Below are 18,792 nucleotides of genomic sequence, written 5' to 3' on the forward strand. Positions count from 1 at the left end.
TTTTCCTTGTGCGCTTCCAGGCGGCGGCTGCAGCCGCATCTGCAGAATCAAGAGAGTTCAGCGGTGCCGGCGGGATCGGAGTTTTCTCAGAGAGTTCTTCAGTAGCATCAAAGTTGAGCTCCAAGAGTGAAAAAGAGCTGAAAAACAGAAGGAAGAAAAAGAAGCAGAAAGAGCAGTCTGGAGAAGAAGAGAAGGAAGATGGGGTCCGCAAATCTGAATCCGAAGACAGCATAAGAAAAAAAGGTTTCCGTTTTTCCCTAGAGGGAAGCAGGTTGACATATGAAAAGAGGTTCTCTTCTCCACATCAGGTAAAGATATTCTTAGCTTACATAAATTGCATTTTCACAACAGACCATTTTTTTAAGGTATAAAATTTGGTATTTCTACCAAATTTTAAGAATTTGGAAGAAATAAAACCACCTTATACATGGATGGCACAGTACATTCAGAACTGTAATGATCATCAAATATTGTGTTTATCACCTCAAAGAATTTGTGACTTTTGCAACTTTTTGAAATCCCAAGAAAGTGTTTTTAGAGCCTAGACCCCACTAAATGGTTTTGAGGTTTTGTGGAAGGCTCAAACATCTCAGGGCAATTTTCCACATGAGAAATTATCAGCAGATGGTTCCCATCCCTTTTTAGCAACACTACTGTGCCGGGTCCCAGTGGCTATGGGTTTTCTGAGTGGCAGGTTCCTAGAAGTGAACGATGTATTCTTCCAGACCATCTGTGTAGTTGTTCCCATTCACATACAAACTTCATTGGAAGAATCATTCTTCAGACGCTTGTTTCAAAGGAGACTGACGCAAAATTTTTCTAGAAGTGTAGCCAAAATTCTTAGGTGGAAATGCGCTAAGGATTATTTATGACACTAAATAAATAGTGGTGCTTAATTGCACTTGATTATCTCTCTCATGTTTAGTGTAGGATTTGTGCTGAAAAGATATCCTGATTATATGGTATAGTAAATGTTCACTGGATGCCTGTGGCTTACGTACCAACACAAGCTGTTGAGACTTTGAAATTTAGGATCCTTACATTTTGCAATTACCAAGAGAATTACCAGAAATACAGTTTCTCGGATGACAGCGTCACTAGTAGTGAAACCTTAGTATGATTCAGTAATCATAACAATGAGAACAACACTGATAGCAATGATAATGGCTAACACTTACATAGTCCTTTGCATCTTCCAGTATAAACTCAGCCTACAGCCCCGAGTGGGTACTATAATTATCATCCCCAGTCTACAGATGTGAGAACAGGAGGGCTGTATTCTTTGTCAAGTGCTTGTTTTATCCTTGGTATTCTTGTTACATTATCATAATTAATGCTAACATTAGAATTGTATTCACTACTTATTAGGCCTAGTGAAGTTGAATATTTGACCAATGCCATATAGTTATTAAGGCTGAGGTGGTATTCAAATTTGGTGTGACACTGAAACTTTCCACTTCAGCAGCCTGACTAGAAAAAAGGTTTTAAAAAACAGATAAAGAAACTTACATTTTGAATTCCCTAAAAATATACATATATTTAGGGTTATACTTACTCTTCATAAACTCTGTGGTATATACAGTCTCACAATCTCAGATTAAATATGTGTAAAATTTTCGTAGATCAATTCAATTCATTCTAAGTCCAAATAACATTATGAGATAGGATAGATTAAAAGATCAGTGGTGTTGGATTTGCATTTAAAATAGAATTTGCTTTTAATTCTACATTTTATACCCATTCTCATTCATGTTGTTGTCGTCATCATTTTGATTTAATTAGTGGAGACATTAATCTTAATAAATGTGAGTTTCTTAAAAATCAGATCCCTTTTTTATAGCATTGGTCATGTTGAAAAGGAAGGAAAAGAAGAAGGGAGGGAGGGAGCGGAGAAGGAAGGTAAGTTACTAGAGAGATAAAAAGGCCTAAATTTGAAACTGCAGATCACCAGGTGTCTTCAATTTGCTTCAAATTCAAATCCAGTAGAACTAAGTCTAGGTGAAATCATTATTTCACCTGAAAAGGTTAAGTTCTGACCTACTTCTTTCTGCAAATATTGCCGACAAATATAACATTTTCCCAGTACCGTCTTCTTTGTAACTCTATTTCCTAGCTAGTTGGGCATGATAAGTGATTACTTACATATACAACATGCAACATCTAGCTCAGATTGATATTTGTTTCTTAAGTGGTATCTATATTTTAAAAGAGTGAAAACTTTCCTTTTATCTGATAATAGATGAATAGCTAAGAAGATGGAGAGGGAAAAAGAAAGAGGATGGGGAGAGATGGAGAGTGGGAGGAAGATGGGAGAAAGAAAAGAGAGAATCCCGAATTTATACTAATCCCACTTCCCAAGTCCCTGGAAGTAATACAGAAAATATTAAGGAAGATAGATGTTCTTAAGGTGATGAAAGACCCAATGATAGATTTTTTTGAGAGTCTAAGACCCCAAAGTATTAAAGACTATCATTTTGTGGTGACATGATGTAAAGGCAGTTGTGTTGATAACCATTTCTAGGTACACATTGAAAAAATATATATACAATGTAGGCTTCAACTGCAAGATTATAATTTTCTCAGTAAAGTAGGTCGATTGTATGAAATATTTCTTAGACTTCAGTTTGACTTGTTCATGTGGGAGACGGGAGAGAAGGAAGTCAAGAGTACAATCTCTAATCAAATCTCAAGACAATCTGGATGCTTATTTATGTTATTTTATTTTTAAGATTTATTTTAGAGAGAGAGCATGTGCAAATGGGGAGAGGGGCAGAGGGAGAAGGAGAGAATCCCAAGGAGACTCTGTGCTGGGTGCAGAACCTGATGCAGGGCTTAATCCCAGGACCGTGAGATCATGACCTCAGCCAAAACCAAGAATTGGACATTCAATCTATTGAGCTACCTAGGTGTCCCTGAGTATTTTATTCTGAAGTTATAGTCAACCTTCTTAAGTCATTAGATATAGTCAACCTTTTAAGGTTATTATTTCACTTCCTGTGAAATAAAGCAGGAGTTTCGCTTTTTTTTAGGGATTCATTTGTTATGGAAGATTTTTTGTATTGGCCATCTTTTATTTGTGGTGCAGCATTTGATTGTTATGGATTATATAATTAATGCAAACAACAGAAGCTAATGTTAACAGATGGGGCACAATCGTTTTTCATACAGCTGTCTCATGTAAGCTGTGCTCTTGTATGGCATAATTCACCTTTGAACTCAGAGAGAAATCTTGTGTGCAATTTTATAACCTATTTCCCTTCAAACCCTTCTATTGGCTCTAATTAAGTAGAGTACTTGTAGTTAAAATATAAACTCCTACTTAGAGTGGTACGTATAGTTTCTACCTTATTTCTTACTTCCAAGCATATCTTGCCTGACTTTTTGAGCTGATAGCCAATATGTCACAAATCCTGTAACTCTCATGTTTTTATAGCTTATTCAAAGTCCCTTGTGAAAAGAGAGAAAAGAGGTGAAGGAAATTGGGTAGTAGTCTAAGAGAGACATAAAAAAATTACTTATGTGGAAAACAGTAAAGGAAAAGAAGGAATGTTACTAGTGAAGTTGGTAATAAAATGAAAAAACAGGAACAGGAAAAGAAGAAATGATGTCTTCTGAGGGGGCACATCAGTCTCTTTAAATGTCCTTCCTTCTGTAATTAATTAATAAGATTCCATAACACAAGATAGTGTTTAAAGCTTATAAATGTTTTACAGATGTTTATAGACATTTTTGAGAAAAATTATTTTTTAGCTAAAAAGAAAATTAAAAGCATACTTTTTGGTCAGGAAATATAAAAAATATATAGGTACAAAATAATTTTAGTTAGCTTTAAATCCTTTGGAGAGAAAAAGATCAAACTAATAACATTTAAATGATTAAATTAGTATTCTTTCCATTATTAATCCTAGAATCCAACTCTACCAGCTTAAATAAAGATAGCTGATTAGATTTGATAAATAATATCTGTCAGTAGCTTTAGGTATGGCTGGATTCAAAGGCTCAAACATGTTACTATGGCCAAACATTTCTCCATATTTTAAGCCGTAGTTCCTCCAATACAGTGGCAAGATGCTACTGTAACTTCAAACTTATATTCCATATTCTTAGCAACCCCAATTGAAAATGCACCTCTTTCTCAACAATTGTGAAAGCAATAAGTGGCTGCCAATAGACCAATCAGGGTCCCCTGCATAGCTTTAAAGGGTTCTCGATGGCCTGAGGTATGGAATGCACTCATTGGCTGGGCCTGGTCACAGTCTTGACTGAGGATCATTTGTCAAGGATAATCAGGGTACTGTTGAAAGAAGGAGGAGGAATGGATATTGGACAAGCAAGAAAGTGTTTATTACTATAGTGAAATTATAAAAGTAGACTATTAATAATCGGGAAGTGATTGTGTTCAATGCTACAATGCTTAAGAATCAAGGAAAACTGCACGGTAGCAGTGACAATGTAGCTGTTTAGTAATCTGTGTAATCATTGTGACCAAATACTTGGTGAAAACCAGGTTTTTGTGAATATGGTCTTTTCAAATTTCTTGAGAGACAGAGAGTGAAAATCATGGAATGAATCATACAGTTCTCTCAGCTTGATTTATTTAATTTATTCATGAACACATTGTAAAATATGCAAAGGAAAGGGGAGAAGCTGCTCCTTGTACTATAATTAAACAGACCTACTAGCAAGATTGATTTTATTTTCCTCTGTGGTGAGATCTGCATCAGGGTGTGGTCAGTAGTGGGCTCTTACTGGCTGTATTTTTGGCTTCAAAGGATCTGAATGTAGGTGTTTGTGTAGTTGCTTTTCATTGGCATGTTAAATGAGAATAACTTCTAGAATAGAGTCTAGCAAAAAATTCTGTTCATGTGCCAGTAATGGGACAAAATAATGTCGAGGGGTACTTGCAACTATCTTAAGGCATGTGTAAAATAGAGAATATGATAGAAAATAAAAAATGAAGGAAGAGAGAAAAAGGTAAAGCAAAACCAAGGGGTGAACCTGGTAGAGTGTGCCAGAACAACACCAGCAGTTACCACAGGAGCCCATGGTTCCAACTTGTCCTGCGACTTACTCTCAGGTAAGTCAACAAATCTGACACGAGTCACGTCTCACATGTTTGGGGATGACTGCTCTTAATTCTGTTCATCCATGTTTTGTTTGCTTTCTTATTATTCATAGTCTTTGTTGAGCATCCGTGGCTCCCTTTTCTCTCCAAGACGCAACAGTAGGGCGAGCCTTTTCAGTTTCAGAGGCCGAACAAAGGATATTGGCTCAGAGAATGACTTTGCCGATGATGAGCACAGCACCTTTGAGGACAACGACAGCCGGAGAGACTCTCTGTTTGTGCCACACAGACATGGAGAGCGGCGTCACAGCAATGTCAGCCAGGCCAGCCGTGCCTCCAGGGTACTACCCATTCTGCCGGTGAACGGAAAGATGCACAGTGCGGTGGATTGCAATGGAGTGGTCTCACTGGTCGGGGGCCCTTCTGCCCTCACATCTCCGGCGGGACAGCTCCTTCCTGAGGTGAGGCCAATGAAAACTGCCACTGTTGGGAAGGGGCCTGTGGCTGCTGCAGGCAGTGTTTTTTGATTTCCATATCCAGGAATTTTGTGCGGTCTTTTGTTGGGGTTAGTTGAGTCCAGCTGTGAACTCACTTTGTCAAATTGTTCAAATTTGTTAGATGTTTCTACAAATTAATTAAAAGTATAGGTTGCCTCTCACAGAATCTAATTAGAAATATTCATCATTATACAGGAAAAAGAAAAGGATATCCTTAAAGGCCTAGGGGTATGAAACTTTCCAAAAAGCACAGCAACAATTTATCAAACATAATTTGATAATTAATATCAATTAATTAATATCATTGAATGAAATGCAAGAAATGATAAAAAAGATTCTTATTACCACTGTTCCCCTGAAAAGAGAATTTGATACTTCTGCTTGAAGTAGATACTATTACTAAAGACATCTAAACCCTGCCATGTACTGTTCTTTTTCTTTGCAGGTCAGAATGCTGTAACATTTTCAGCACCCACTCATTTTTAGCCAGCCATTGTACCTTTGTGTGATAAAGAAGTCACTCAAAGTACCTGGTAGGGTCATGTATTGCAATTTTTAGAGAAGATTTCAATTTTTATATTACTATCATGATTTCTTTTTGTACACAAAGATGCTGTAAATCAAGCATATAAAAAAGAGTTTCAACTAAATAGCAGACACTTATAAGAATATATTATTGATATTTTCCTTTGTAAAACATGAGGTGCTTTTTAACTTTGGTATTAAATAAGATTTTATTGCCCAACATAAAAATATTCCAGCAATGTCATTAGGTTGTATTTTATAGCTTTCCAAATCATATTGTAATCTTCTTTGTATGATTTTTCTAAAACAAGCCCATTTATTATAGCTGGAGAAGCTCTTTCAGCCACATTAAAATCATATGTAGTCAGCTTTCAGTCACCTAAAAGAGAAATTTCTTGCCCCTTACCTAGGTTATAGAAATAGCCATTGATTGCTTTTTTCCCTTGGCCTCTCCCCACCACTTTCTCCCAAAGAAGTGTCCAAGTACCTGGAGTCCGATAAATAGTGAAAAAAGTAGAACTTTGTAGTGAAGGACCAGGAAGAAGGCAGAAGGAATATCAACTTCTCTGTTAAAATAATCATGCCTAACTATGTACCAGACACCGCCCAGAACACTTTACATGTGTTTCAGTTCATTAAGTCCATTTAGTTCATTAAGTATGGTAGGTACTAATATTATTCCTATTTTAAAGAGGAGGAAGCTGAGGTCTGCACATGGTGGAACTAAGATTTTACCCCTGGTGTGCTAGCTACTCAAACTATATTCTACCCAAACTGCAATATAGTCTTTCATTGAATTTTTTTTTAACTTTCTTAAATGGAAAGTAAGAAAATGGCTAAGGAAGCAAACTTTTTCATTTCTAACCCAGTGTTTCTCAAAATTTACTCATCCTCAGACTACTTACATCAGAATTTCCTGGGATACTTCTTAAAAATGGAGATTCCTCATTTCCCTCTTCCCCCAACCCCTGGCAGTCACCATTCTTAAAATTCTTAAAATTCTTAAAATTTGCTAAGATGGTAGGTTTTATGTTAAGTGTTCTCCATCACAAACCATAACAGCAACAACAACAGTAAAAAGGGGGATGAGAGGAAACTTTGGAAGGTGATGGTGATGTTTGTGGCCTTGATAGTGGTGATAGTTCACAAGTGTATACCCACTGAATTGTGTATATGTACAGCTTTTTGCATGTCAGTCATTCCTCAATAAAGTGGTTTAAAGAGAAAAAATAGAAATTCCTGGGCCAATCAAGACTTACTCACACCACAAGACTGAAGAGAACAAAGTCTGGGAAACTCCTTCCTTGATGATTCTTACACAGGATAAAGTATGAGCATCACTGATCTTGATATATGGTAAACAAATAAATAAAACAAATCCTCAATTTCTTTACATAAATACAAGGAGTATCTCAGAAACTAGAATTTATCAGTAATTACCATAAAACTCCTGCCCCATCAGAAAGGATAGGACACCTCTCTGAAGACAAATGGGAGCCCATTTGAAGCCAAGCTTAGTGAGGTCCTTTTATTTTCCACTCCATCGTGTCCATTCTGCAATCACGCAGCCAGGCACTCAGAGGCAGGGTACTGAGCCAAAGGCGCAGGCAAAGGAGTAGGCTTTGAGAGACAGCAGAGCGGAAAATGAGAATAAAGAATGAGCCACTGAAGGCAAATGATATCCCCCAAACTACACAGTATCCTCAACATGTAAATTCAATAGAAGCAATTTAACTTAAGAAAGAATTTCCTCGGGCGCCTGGGTGGCTCAGTGGGTTAAGCCGCTGCCTTCGGCTCAGGTCATGATCTCAGGGTCCTGGGATCGAGTCCCGCATCAGGCTCTCTGCTCGGCAGGAAGCCTGCTTCCTCCTCTCTCTCTGCCTGCCTCTATGCCTACTTGTGATCTCTCTCTGTCAAATAAGTAAGTAAAATCTTTAAAAAAAAAAAAAAAGAAAGAATTTCCTCAGTGATATCATTAGAGGATCAGAAATCTATCATTAAAAATTAGACTTCTAGGATTTCACATACAGTTCTGTGTAGAGCAGAAGAGATTAGATGACCTTTAAGTGACCCTAATTTTTCCTTAAAACTTTGCCTCTCCGACCAGGCCAATTATTTTAATTTCTGAGAAACAACTTTTTGATTTGAGGGGCTTTAGTTAAAACGGGGTGAGGTGGTGGTGGTGGTTGTGGTGGTGGTGGTATTTTTTTTTCTCATTAATCTTGCTTCTCTTCTACCATAAAATCAATTTTAGGGTGACCTAGGTGGATGTTTATCACCACTAGTGGCAATCATTTCAACTGAGTGGAAACTTTGCTTTTGAATGTCTGCATTGGAAGTATTCAGGTTAATAAAATAATGTTAATTACTCATTCCACAGTAAAGTCAAAGTAGATGAACAGGACTCATGTTGCTCTTTTAGAAATAGGGAGGATTATGAACTTAAGACTTATTTATTATTAGCACTCAGATCAGCATATGAAATACGTGAGTTTTGCCCTTTCTTCCTGTGATAATTAACTTCATTGTTTGATCTCCTAAGGTAGGAATAAATTTCTGCCCATGTTGAAATCTTGGTGAGTTTATTTTGGAATAGGAAAGTATCGAATCATTTTGTCATCGTGAAAAATCAAATTTCCCCAACTTGGTGTTAATGACTTAAATTAGAGTTTCAGCACCAAGGATGTGTTGTTTTGTGGATGCTTTGTGGAGTTGTTTTGTAAATGTAAATGTTAAAAATTAATTCTAATACTTGCTTTTATTATGTTAGGAGTTGTTACCTGTTTATAATGAACAAAAGCATTTTATAAGTTGAATTCATCTTTTAAGGGAACTGTTACTAACACATATTAGGGAAACCTTAAAAATTCCTCCCATATGTTAAACTGTGAATATGTATCTATAAAGATCTAAGAACTCAACCTGAAAGTAAATTCAGGAACACTGAGTTTCAGTCTGAAGTTCTAGGTAGGAATGGTTGAAATGCTAAAAGATTATCTTTGCAATGGTAGGCATGATCCCTCCAGCCAAAAGCTCCACCGTGGAGGAATTAAAGTCCATCTTGATTGCAAACCCAGGTGTGCATCATTGAAGGCTGAGAATCTGATGGGCTTTCAAACGCTTCCCAGGAATGCTGATTCCAGCAAAATATTAATGAGCTGTTCTCAACTGGTAGATGTTCAGTTAAGTAGTACCTACTATAGGAACACTTTGGGTTGTTTTGTTTGTTTTTTTTTTAAGATTTTTATTTATTTATTTATTTATTTATTTTACTTATTCGAGAGAGAGAAATAGAGAGCATGAGAAGCGGGGAGGGTCAGAGGGAGAAACAGATGCCCTGCTGAACAGGGAGCCCAGCGAGGGTTTCAATCCTGGGACTCAGGATCATGACCTGAGCCGAAGGCAGTTGCCTAACCAACTGAGCCATGCAGGCGTCCCAACACTTTGGGTGTTGCTAACCTTAAGAATAACAGTTATTTTACCTGAAGTTTTATTTTCAGGGCACAACTACTGAAACAGAACTAAGAAAGAGAAGGTCCAGTTCTTATCATGTTTCCATGGATTTACTGGAAGATCCTACAGCAAGGCAAAGAGCAATGAGTCTAGCCAGTATTTTAACTAACACCATGGAAGGTATGTCAGAATTCTTATAGCAGAACTACTTGGTGGTACGTTGGTAATGATGAAAAAAGTACTAATTCCATAAATTCCAAGGAAATTCTTCCTGACTTTATATTACATCAGCATTATGTCTTTTACCAGATAAAATAAAATCCACATACAACATGTAGATTCTACTATCTCATACAGATTTTTACCTTTAGCCTCCAGGAAGCTACTGTAAATTCAAGATATACATGGAATACTGCTTTTGTAGATTCACTTCTAAACTGTTGAAACTTATTGTGTGCATGACAATGAAAGGAGTGTAATGATAAATGTTTATTTTCATGATCATGCTAACCCCTTTTGAATTGTATTAACTACTTGAGACAAAAGTTATAGAGTCCTTTGATTTAACCAGAACTATAAATGAAAATATGGATTAAGGTTTGATATTAACCAGTTTGAAGCAAACTTTTCAAAATTTTGTAGACTTACTTTTGCCTCTCTTTGACCAGTATTTTACAGTATATCAGCTCTTTCTTTAGCTGCAGATTGTATATCTGAGTAGTTAGCATATTGTTTAGCAGTCTGGATCTTACAACGCCAAAATAAAGACTTTGGGGACAGCTTGATCTGTGATCGATTCTTGGTTCTCCTCCATGTTAAATGTTTTAATATGACTCTAAACTTCAGGGGTTTTTTCATCAGTAAAATGCAGATAATGAGGTCTAGGCATCAGGTTGTTGTAAGAATTTAGACATCATATATAAAACACCTATATATCTGGAATGTAGAAGGCAGTCAGTAAATATAATCATTGTCATTTTACTTTCATTGTTTTTGTTAATTCACATTTGTGTCTTTCCACACTATAAGTGAATTTAAATGTGAACTATCAACTTCAACTACTTGGAAAATACTTTCATATAAAATATATTCTATCCTTCTCCCTCACCCTCCATCTCCCTTCTCTCCCTTTCTCTTTTATAACCCCCCTCTTTCTGCCCTCTCCTAGGTTTTATGTGTGTGCATGCGTGTGTGTGTGTTTCTGTAGACGTGTCAAAGGAAGAAGAAAGATGGCGAATGAGAGAGAATGCACAGGCACATGCATTTCTTATTGTTAGTTATAGTTTCTCTTGGCATTCTTGGAGTAATTCTTTTTCCAGTCTGAATGCAAAGATTTTTTGATACTAATACCAGTACCAAAAGCCTAAAAGTCACAGCCAGGAAAAAACCCACAGTGTAGATGTCTGGATATATATCACAGCCACGTCAGTATTACAAGACCCAATTTTCATAATATCTTAATGCAGTATCAGAAATCTTCTCACTGATTTTTATGGAATATTAAACTCAGTACGTTCTTCCCCAACCTCGCCTGCGTTAGCTTGCACTCCCTCTTCTCCCCCAGCTGCCAGTAGCTTGCTCCTCCCTGTCCCTCCAGGTAAATCTTTTGAAGATTCTCTGGTCTTCTGCTCCTTGCCATAGCAAAACCACTGAGAGGAAGCTGCCAGTGGTTCTGCTACCGATGTCAGCAGCATGTCTGCTCCCTAAAGCAAGAAGTAGAGAAGGAGACAGGGTAAGTCTCAATCAACAGTCCTGCTTTGCACTTCTGATACCATTAAGTTTGAGCTAACGTAAGCAATTACTTGAAAAACATCAATCCACCACGAGATTGAACTTGCCCACGAATTAAGATACAGAGTTCAAAATGAGTGTATCCACATGGCTCTCCACTGACATGTATCTCAGTGGAGTTGCCTAGGATGTCCTAGAAATACGTATAACTTAGGAAGCAGGTTTAATACCTGAAGAGCTTCTTGACTATACTTTCGTGAGGGACCATGGCAACATTTTCATTCTGTTTTTCATTGGTTTTATAGAATATAAACCTTTCTTTTCTTTATTCAATGGTATCTAAAACTTTTGAATGTGACATTGATCTAGGTTGGTGGTTAGCAATACTTCACATACACATGCATATCAGAGCTGTCTTACATAGTCCTTCCTTTTTTTGGTCCTGCTAACAGTAGAAGGTTTCTTAGGTTGACATAATTCGTGTATTTGGGGTCCTTTCTTCTAAGTCTAATCATGGTTTAGTTTCTCACCCCACCACCACCCCATCTCTCTCTCTCTCTCTCTGAACCAGGCTTGTTGATCCAGCTGGCTGGCATCTTTTGTTTTCCTTCTTTTGAACTACAGTCAAGTCTCCATTGTCCCATGTAGCGAATATCCTCCTACTTATTGAAACTGTAGGAGGTGAGCAAAAACAAATTGTTTGCTTTTCAAGTTTTAAATGCAAAAACTGTACAGAAATGTTTCCTGGTCACATCCTTGGGAAGGATAGAGGGAGGATAAGTTACAAACACCTGAGGAATTGAGGACAACCAGCAAAATACGCAAACTAGGATGTAAGGGAATCTCAGTGCGGATAATCCACAGAGGAATAATGGAGAGATGGCTGTCGTTCTTTCCTGAGTGCTATGTTTTGTTTTAAAATGTAAGGTTCTCTCTCTCTCTCTCTCTCTGTCTCTCATTCTCTCTCTCTGGCATGAATAATGGGATGATTTTATTTTAGAACTAAAACAACTTTGATCCACTTTTTCCTGGTGTCAAGATAAGCAACACTGGCTGAATTTTCCCTTTTGAACTTTTCTCTGGTTTGTTCGTTTGTTTTCTACACAATTCCCATTTGCTTCTCTTTACCTGCTAAATGACAAGTAGCATTAAAAATACTTATCCTGACTGTACACAGGCTAAGAGTTATTATTTAATTTCTCTTTTGTTAATTACTATAAATGATATCTTTTTATCTTCAACATAAACATGACATTGTTTTGGAGTCTTAAAAGCATCTGTGCAATAACTGGTTATTGATATTGTATTTTTCCTCTGATTTATACCTCAGCTATTCTTTATTGTTTACAAGATTATGTATTAAGAAACAGAGAAATGAACTGTGCACCCGAAGAATTTTAGTATCTAAAGAGACAACTGAAGAATCTATCTCTAATGGATTTCTGCTTAACAATATTCAGGAAATTAATTTATTTTAGGGAAGTGGTGAACTTATAGTATTAGTTAATAGTGAATGTTTATCAGTGAAATAAAAAATCATTAGCTATGGTTGTGTTTATCCATTTCATATGTTATTTTCTCCCCCACAAAGTTTAGCTTCTAGTTAATCATATCAGGTTTGAAGAAATATTCCAGTTGCAACAGTAGTAATAACTGACCAGAGTCAAATATACCATGAATTAAAAAAGAATCTTTTTCCTTTATTTTAGTGCTAAGAAGTGGTGGCCTTATATTTGGCAGAACAGATAATCAGGTGTGAAGTAATGATGTGGGCAGAAAAGAAGTTCTGCATTCTTTTCCCACTTAAGAATTGATTAAAAGATCATCTTACCAAAGAAGATAGTAATTTCCCACTTCCTAATTTTCTAAAATTCTTTGCCAGTATTTACCAAGGTTCAGTATTTTGAGTATCACCTTAAAGAACTATGCAAGTCTGTCTTCTTTCTCCTGTTATTCATTTGAAATGCCTCTTGAAATCACTGTACTTTTTTCTTAAGTAAGTGTATTATGATGTGAAATCTTATATCATAGGCTTGGTATGATAGTTATACACTTTAATACCTTCAAATAAATTCACAACATGATAATTTATGAATTCTACATACTTTCCACCTAAAATCCTCTTATATTTTATCAGTAGTACATAATTCTCAATTGAAACATTGGTTTCTGCTAACAATGAGTATCCTAGTTTCTTAACATGCATATTTTCTCTTCTTTTGTGCCCTCTAGTTAAATAAAGAAATTTAAAGAAAAAGAATCCTGTTGAGTTTAATATGCAAGCCTATATTTAAAAAAGCTTAACTGGAAACTTTTTGACTAAGACTGGTGACACTGACCAAACTATTTCATTAAAAGATTCAAAACAAATATCTAATTCAAGAAACTAAGATTCAGCATGACTGATAAAAATTTTAGGACATCTTCTGAGAAGGGATTCTTTGATATGTATAATATACATATGCATATATATATATATATATATATATATGCATGCATCTGGCTCTATCTGGAGCATGGATGAGCTTAACCCAAGTCCTCCCCATTAGTTTCAAATATCCTTGAAGATAATTTTTGGACAGTTTAATATTGCAGATAGAATCTGTGAAACTATGTTTAGCCAAAATAGATTTGGAAAATTTACTAGCCTTTCTGTGCCCATGTTTTTATGACAACTAACCCGTAATAGGTCTTTTCCTGTTCCACCATCAGATTAACCTATTAATGCCTTTTGACAACTTCAGACTTCTAAAAAATCACTTTCAATTTAAAGCAATGCTGCCTAATAGAAATTAAGCAGTTTTCATAAGTATTCTAACTTATTTTCCCCAGAACTTGAAGAATCCAGACAGAAATGCCCACCTTGCTGGTACAAATTTGCTAACATGTGTTTGATTTGGGACTGCTGTAAACCATGGTTAAAGGTGAAACATCTCGTCAACCTGGTTGTGATGGACCCGTTTGTTGATCTGGCCATCACCATCTGCATTGTCTTAAATACACTCTTTATGGCCATGGAGCACTACCCTATGACAGAGCAGTTCAGCAGTGTGCTGTCAGTCGGGAACCTGGTAAGACTCACTGAGGATTCCTCTTCCCCTTGAAAGAGTTCATGACTGCCTTAATGAATTTCATGTATCACCTTCAAGTTAAATGTGTATTAATTGGCCATGTACACCTGGACAGCAAAAGTTTAACATTCTTTTTTTATAACAAAAATATATTGATTGTTATAGTTAAATAATGCAGAAGAGTGAAAGATTTTATGTACAATTTGATTTAGAATTAAATTTTACTAGAAAGATGCACATTAATTATAGAGGATATTGGTCTATGTTAACAAGATTGTGATGTGTTTCTCATCAGGTAGTTAGAATAGATTCTTAATGTCATGACCACATTTGTCAAATTATAAAATATACCAAATCAGAAAATTTTGAAACATCATTTATAAACACTGAAGATGGAATCTTTTGGGAGGAAATAATCATATAGAGATTATTTATATGTATATATATATATATATATATATATATATATATATATATATGAAAGAGGCTTAGGTTCTCATGCACCTCCCGACTTGAGAAATGAAATTTACATGAGCTCCTGCTATCTAGATTCCCATAAATTCAGTCCTAAGGCAGATACTATGTTTGTATTTCACAACTGGGGAAACTGTACCCAGAAGAAATTGACAGAGCAATGGGATGTCTGAACACTATATCAGAGGCTCTGAAAGCTATTTCAGAGAATATCATAAACTGTAGTCAGAAATCATAGAACTATGGGGTAGGAAGTAACATTACCTAGTCCAAATTTTCACCTATATGGGAACCACTTCAATATTATCTCTAAAAAACAAGCAAGGGACGGAAGAAAGCTTAATGAAGGTGGATGTTAGGAAACAACTCAAATGGGCATAAGCAAAAATAAAGAGAATTTCATTACCTCAAGTAGCTAACACCCATTTGGGCACAGCTCCAGGTTTTAACCTGTACAGATTCTGTTTCTCAAGCAATGTCACTGGAAGTCATTTTCTGACCCTGCTTCTTCCCAGTATGTTTCCTTTGTCTCTGGCTGGGTATTCTATTGGTGGCAACAGTCCACCAACTTTTATCTTACCAGAATAGTTTCCTGAGCAGAAGGATTGTGCTTCCTAACCAGTTCCTTAACAAAGGTCTAAGAGTTGAGGATTATTGGCCTGACTGGAGTTACATAACCATTTCTAAGCCAGTCTCTGGTTCTAGAATTAGAATGCCCTACTTGGCCAAACCAGAACCATTTCTTATCACTAGAGACAGAGTAAATGAGTAGAATTATAAAGAAAAAATCAAGTCTTCCATTTCTAGATGAAGGGAGAATAGATGCTGGAAAGACAAAAACAACAAATGAACAATTCAAAGTGGGACTTGTCTTACGTGTTAAGGAAGGCAAGATTTGCATTTGAGGTGAATCATGGAATGGTAGAAAATGTATGGACAGGGTATATACATTCTTTTCAAGTATATATACATTCTTTTCAAGTATATATGAAATATTCCCCAAGATAAGCTATATATGAGGTTATAAAACATGCCTCAATAAACTTAAAAAGATTGAAATCATACAAAGTACTTTTCTGACAAAAATGGAATGAAATTAGAAATAATAAATTAGGAAAATTTACAAATATGTGGAAATTAAAAAACTTCTCCTAATGACAGTGGGTTAAAGAAGAAATCACAAGAAATCACAAGAGTGACTAGAAATACTTCAAAATGAATGAAAATGAAAAATCATCAAATTGAAATTTATGAAGTGCAGTTGCCCACAATATTTTAGCTGAAACTTTCATGAAAATAAAAATGACAATATTAATTTTATGGTCTTAATTCATATACTCCTCATAACTTAATAAAACTTAAATATAATAAACAGTTTAAATATTGATTTGAGTACACACCATTTGAGGTTACTGGATCTAAACCAATTTTTAAAATTTATGATTTAATTGTGGTTTATTGGGAGTAAGTTAAATAGCTCAATAATTATTTATGATTTCAAGAGTGTTCACTTGTGTAATAACATTTCTTGTTTAGGTCTTCACTGGGATCTTCACAGCAGAAATGTTTCTCAAGATAATAGCCATGGATCCATATTATTACTTTCAAGAAGGCTGGAATATTTTTGACGGTTTAATTGTGAGCCTTAGTTTAATGGAACTTGGTTTGGCAAACGTGGAAGGATTGTCAGTTCTCCGGTCATTTCGGCTGGTAAGTTAATTGAGAGTATCTATAATGTTTTTATAATTAACTTAATCAAATTTCTCTCTTACCTAGTAGGAACAAGAATTATAATTTTTTCTATAGCTAAAATATTATTTGAGTATATTTAAAAACAAACCAGATTCCTTTACAACCAGCTGGTAATTTGTTCTTCATCATAGCTTTGACAGGTAAATGATGTTTATTCAAATGAACAACCAACAGTTCTGTCTTTAGTAATTGAATGGCAGGGCTAATAGGGAGGGAGAAAAAAGGATTCATATATAAATCCAAATACAATTAAACAACATATTATTCATCTTTCAGTTATGTGAAGTTTGATTAACTGTGCATAAGACTTGATTGAGACTTAGGATGAGCTCACCTTTCTCTCAGAGGCTCAGAATTATGGATTTGCCCACCTTGCCCCCACAGAAGTCAAGATTTGAGAATGGGTAGAGTATGCAAGGGAAGAAAGTAGAGCGCCCCACACATTTGCCCCTTCTGCCAGGCAGGAAGTCACCAGATATAGTCCTGAGAAGACTTGCTGTATTATGTTTTGTTAATTTTAGAGAAAGAGTCTTTTATTTGATCTTTATATTCATCAGTTCACGAATCTTTTAAAATTAAGAGACAAAATATCACTTGACACATTTCCATTTAAAGTGCAATATGTTTTATCTTGTTGTTACTTTGAGTTGGCTCTTTTTGTGATTTATTTTCAATTAATAGGGGTTGTAGATAGTTACTAAAGACAGGTTCCTATCAGTTATGTATTAATGGTGATTAGATTCAAGACTTTGCTCTGAAGTCTATTTAGAATTTCCTGTACCACCTTCGAAGATGAAATTTCAATTGAGATCCTTAGAGCTATGGTTTCCTTCCCTAGTTGTCATGGATAGCTATGAATCTAATTTGAAGCTAAAAGGATGCAGAAAACAGAGCAAAAATTAGAAGTGAGGGTGCCTGGGTGGCTCAGTGGGTTAAACCGCTGCCTTTGGCTCAGGTCATGATCTCAGAGTCCTGGGATCGAGTCCCGCATCGGGCTCTCTGCTCAGCAGGGAGCCTGCTTCCCTCTCTCTCTCTCTGCCTCCCTCTCTGTCTACTTGTGATCTCTGTCAAATAAATAAATAAAATCTTTAAAAAAATTAGAAGTGATTATATAACAAATAATATGGGCAACTACTTAAAAATGTTTAGTAAATCTTTAGATAATGTGATGCAGTTTGGGAAAATAGGAAACATATTATCATTAGTGTTTTGCTTAGTGTGTAGCTCTTTTGCATTAATTATTCTCTGGGAATAAAGTAAACATTTTGGTTCTTATATCCACTCCTTTGGGTAACTTAGATGCCATTAAATAATGCACTACTCTTGGCCTGACATTTACTGAAGCATCAGAAATAAAAATGCTGCTGCAGTTGAACTGTAAATGGTACCTTAGAGGACTCCATGAACTCATACAAATGACATGTCAAGTAGTGGTGGCAAGCCATTTACATTCTATAATGAATTAATTAAGTCACTGAAGACATAAGAGTTGACAAAATACAGCTTTTTTACTTAAGTCCAAATATTTCTTATTTGAATACAGTAAGTCCCAGTAGTCTCCTCCCCCTTATCCGTGGGAATATATTTTAAGACCCCTAGTGGATGCTTCTAAAACTGTGGATAGTACCGAACCCTGTATATACTGTTTTTTTCCTATACATACACACCTGTGATAAAATTTAATTTATGAATTAGGCACGGTAAGAGATTAACAACAATAAGTAATAATAAAATAGAATAATTACAATAATATACTCTAAATAAAAGTTATCTGAATGTGGTCTCTTTCTCAAAATATCTTATTGTATTATACTCACCCTTCTTCTAGTGATGACTTGAGATGATAAAATGGGTATGTGTTGAGATGAAGTGATATACATGACGTAGGTATTGTGACATAGCGTTAGGCCACTATTAAGAAGGAGGAAGGCGCATCATTTGCTTCCAGACCGCAGTTGACCATGGTTCACAGAAAGTGAAAATGCAAACAAGGACAGGTGGACTATGGAATAATAAATCTCCTTTAAAATAAAAAGTTTGATGTTGCAGCAAACTTATGATATAGCAAGATTAAAGCAATCTAAAGATTTAAGGAAATTAGTTGCTTTTTTTTCTCTTGCACCTTACATAATTTGTGTTAATTTTATCTGTACTTATGTGTCTCAAGTACACTAAAAAAATGTATCCACTCTGAGATTTATTTTCCATTTTATTTTATTTCTTT

The 18,792-nt window shown here is 35.7% G+C and overlaps 1 protein-coding gene across 4 annotated transcripts in view; it reads left to right on the forward strand.

Annotated features, from left to right (window-relative positions):
* Window positions 1-18,792, forward strand: part of LOC122902548 (sodium channel protein type 2 subunit alpha) — a 140,862-nt gene that overhangs the window by 77,306 nt on the left and 44,764 nt on the right. For all 4 annotated transcript variants that reach the window (XM_044242244.1, XM_044242245.1, XM_044242246.1 and 1 more), the window contains 5 exons: window positions 21-308; window positions 5,179-5,526; window positions 9,588-9,720; window positions 14,104-14,342; window positions 16,353-16,526. In XM_044242244.1, coding sequence (XP_044098179.1) covers window positions 21-308; window positions 5,179-5,526; window positions 9,588-9,720; window positions 14,104-14,342; window positions 16,353-16,526 — 1,182 coding nt within the window. The remainder of the gene's footprint in view (window positions 1-20; window positions 309-5,178; window positions 5,527-9,587; window positions 9,721-14,103; window positions 14,343-16,352; window positions 16,527-18,792) is intronic.

Source organism: Neovison vison, chromosome 3 (genome assembly GCF_020171115.1).
Source record: "Neovison vison isolate M4711 chromosome 3, ASM_NN_V1, whole genome shotgun sequence".
Lineage (NCBI taxonomy): Eukaryota > Metazoa > Chordata > Mammalia > Carnivora > Mustelidae > Neogale > Neogale vison.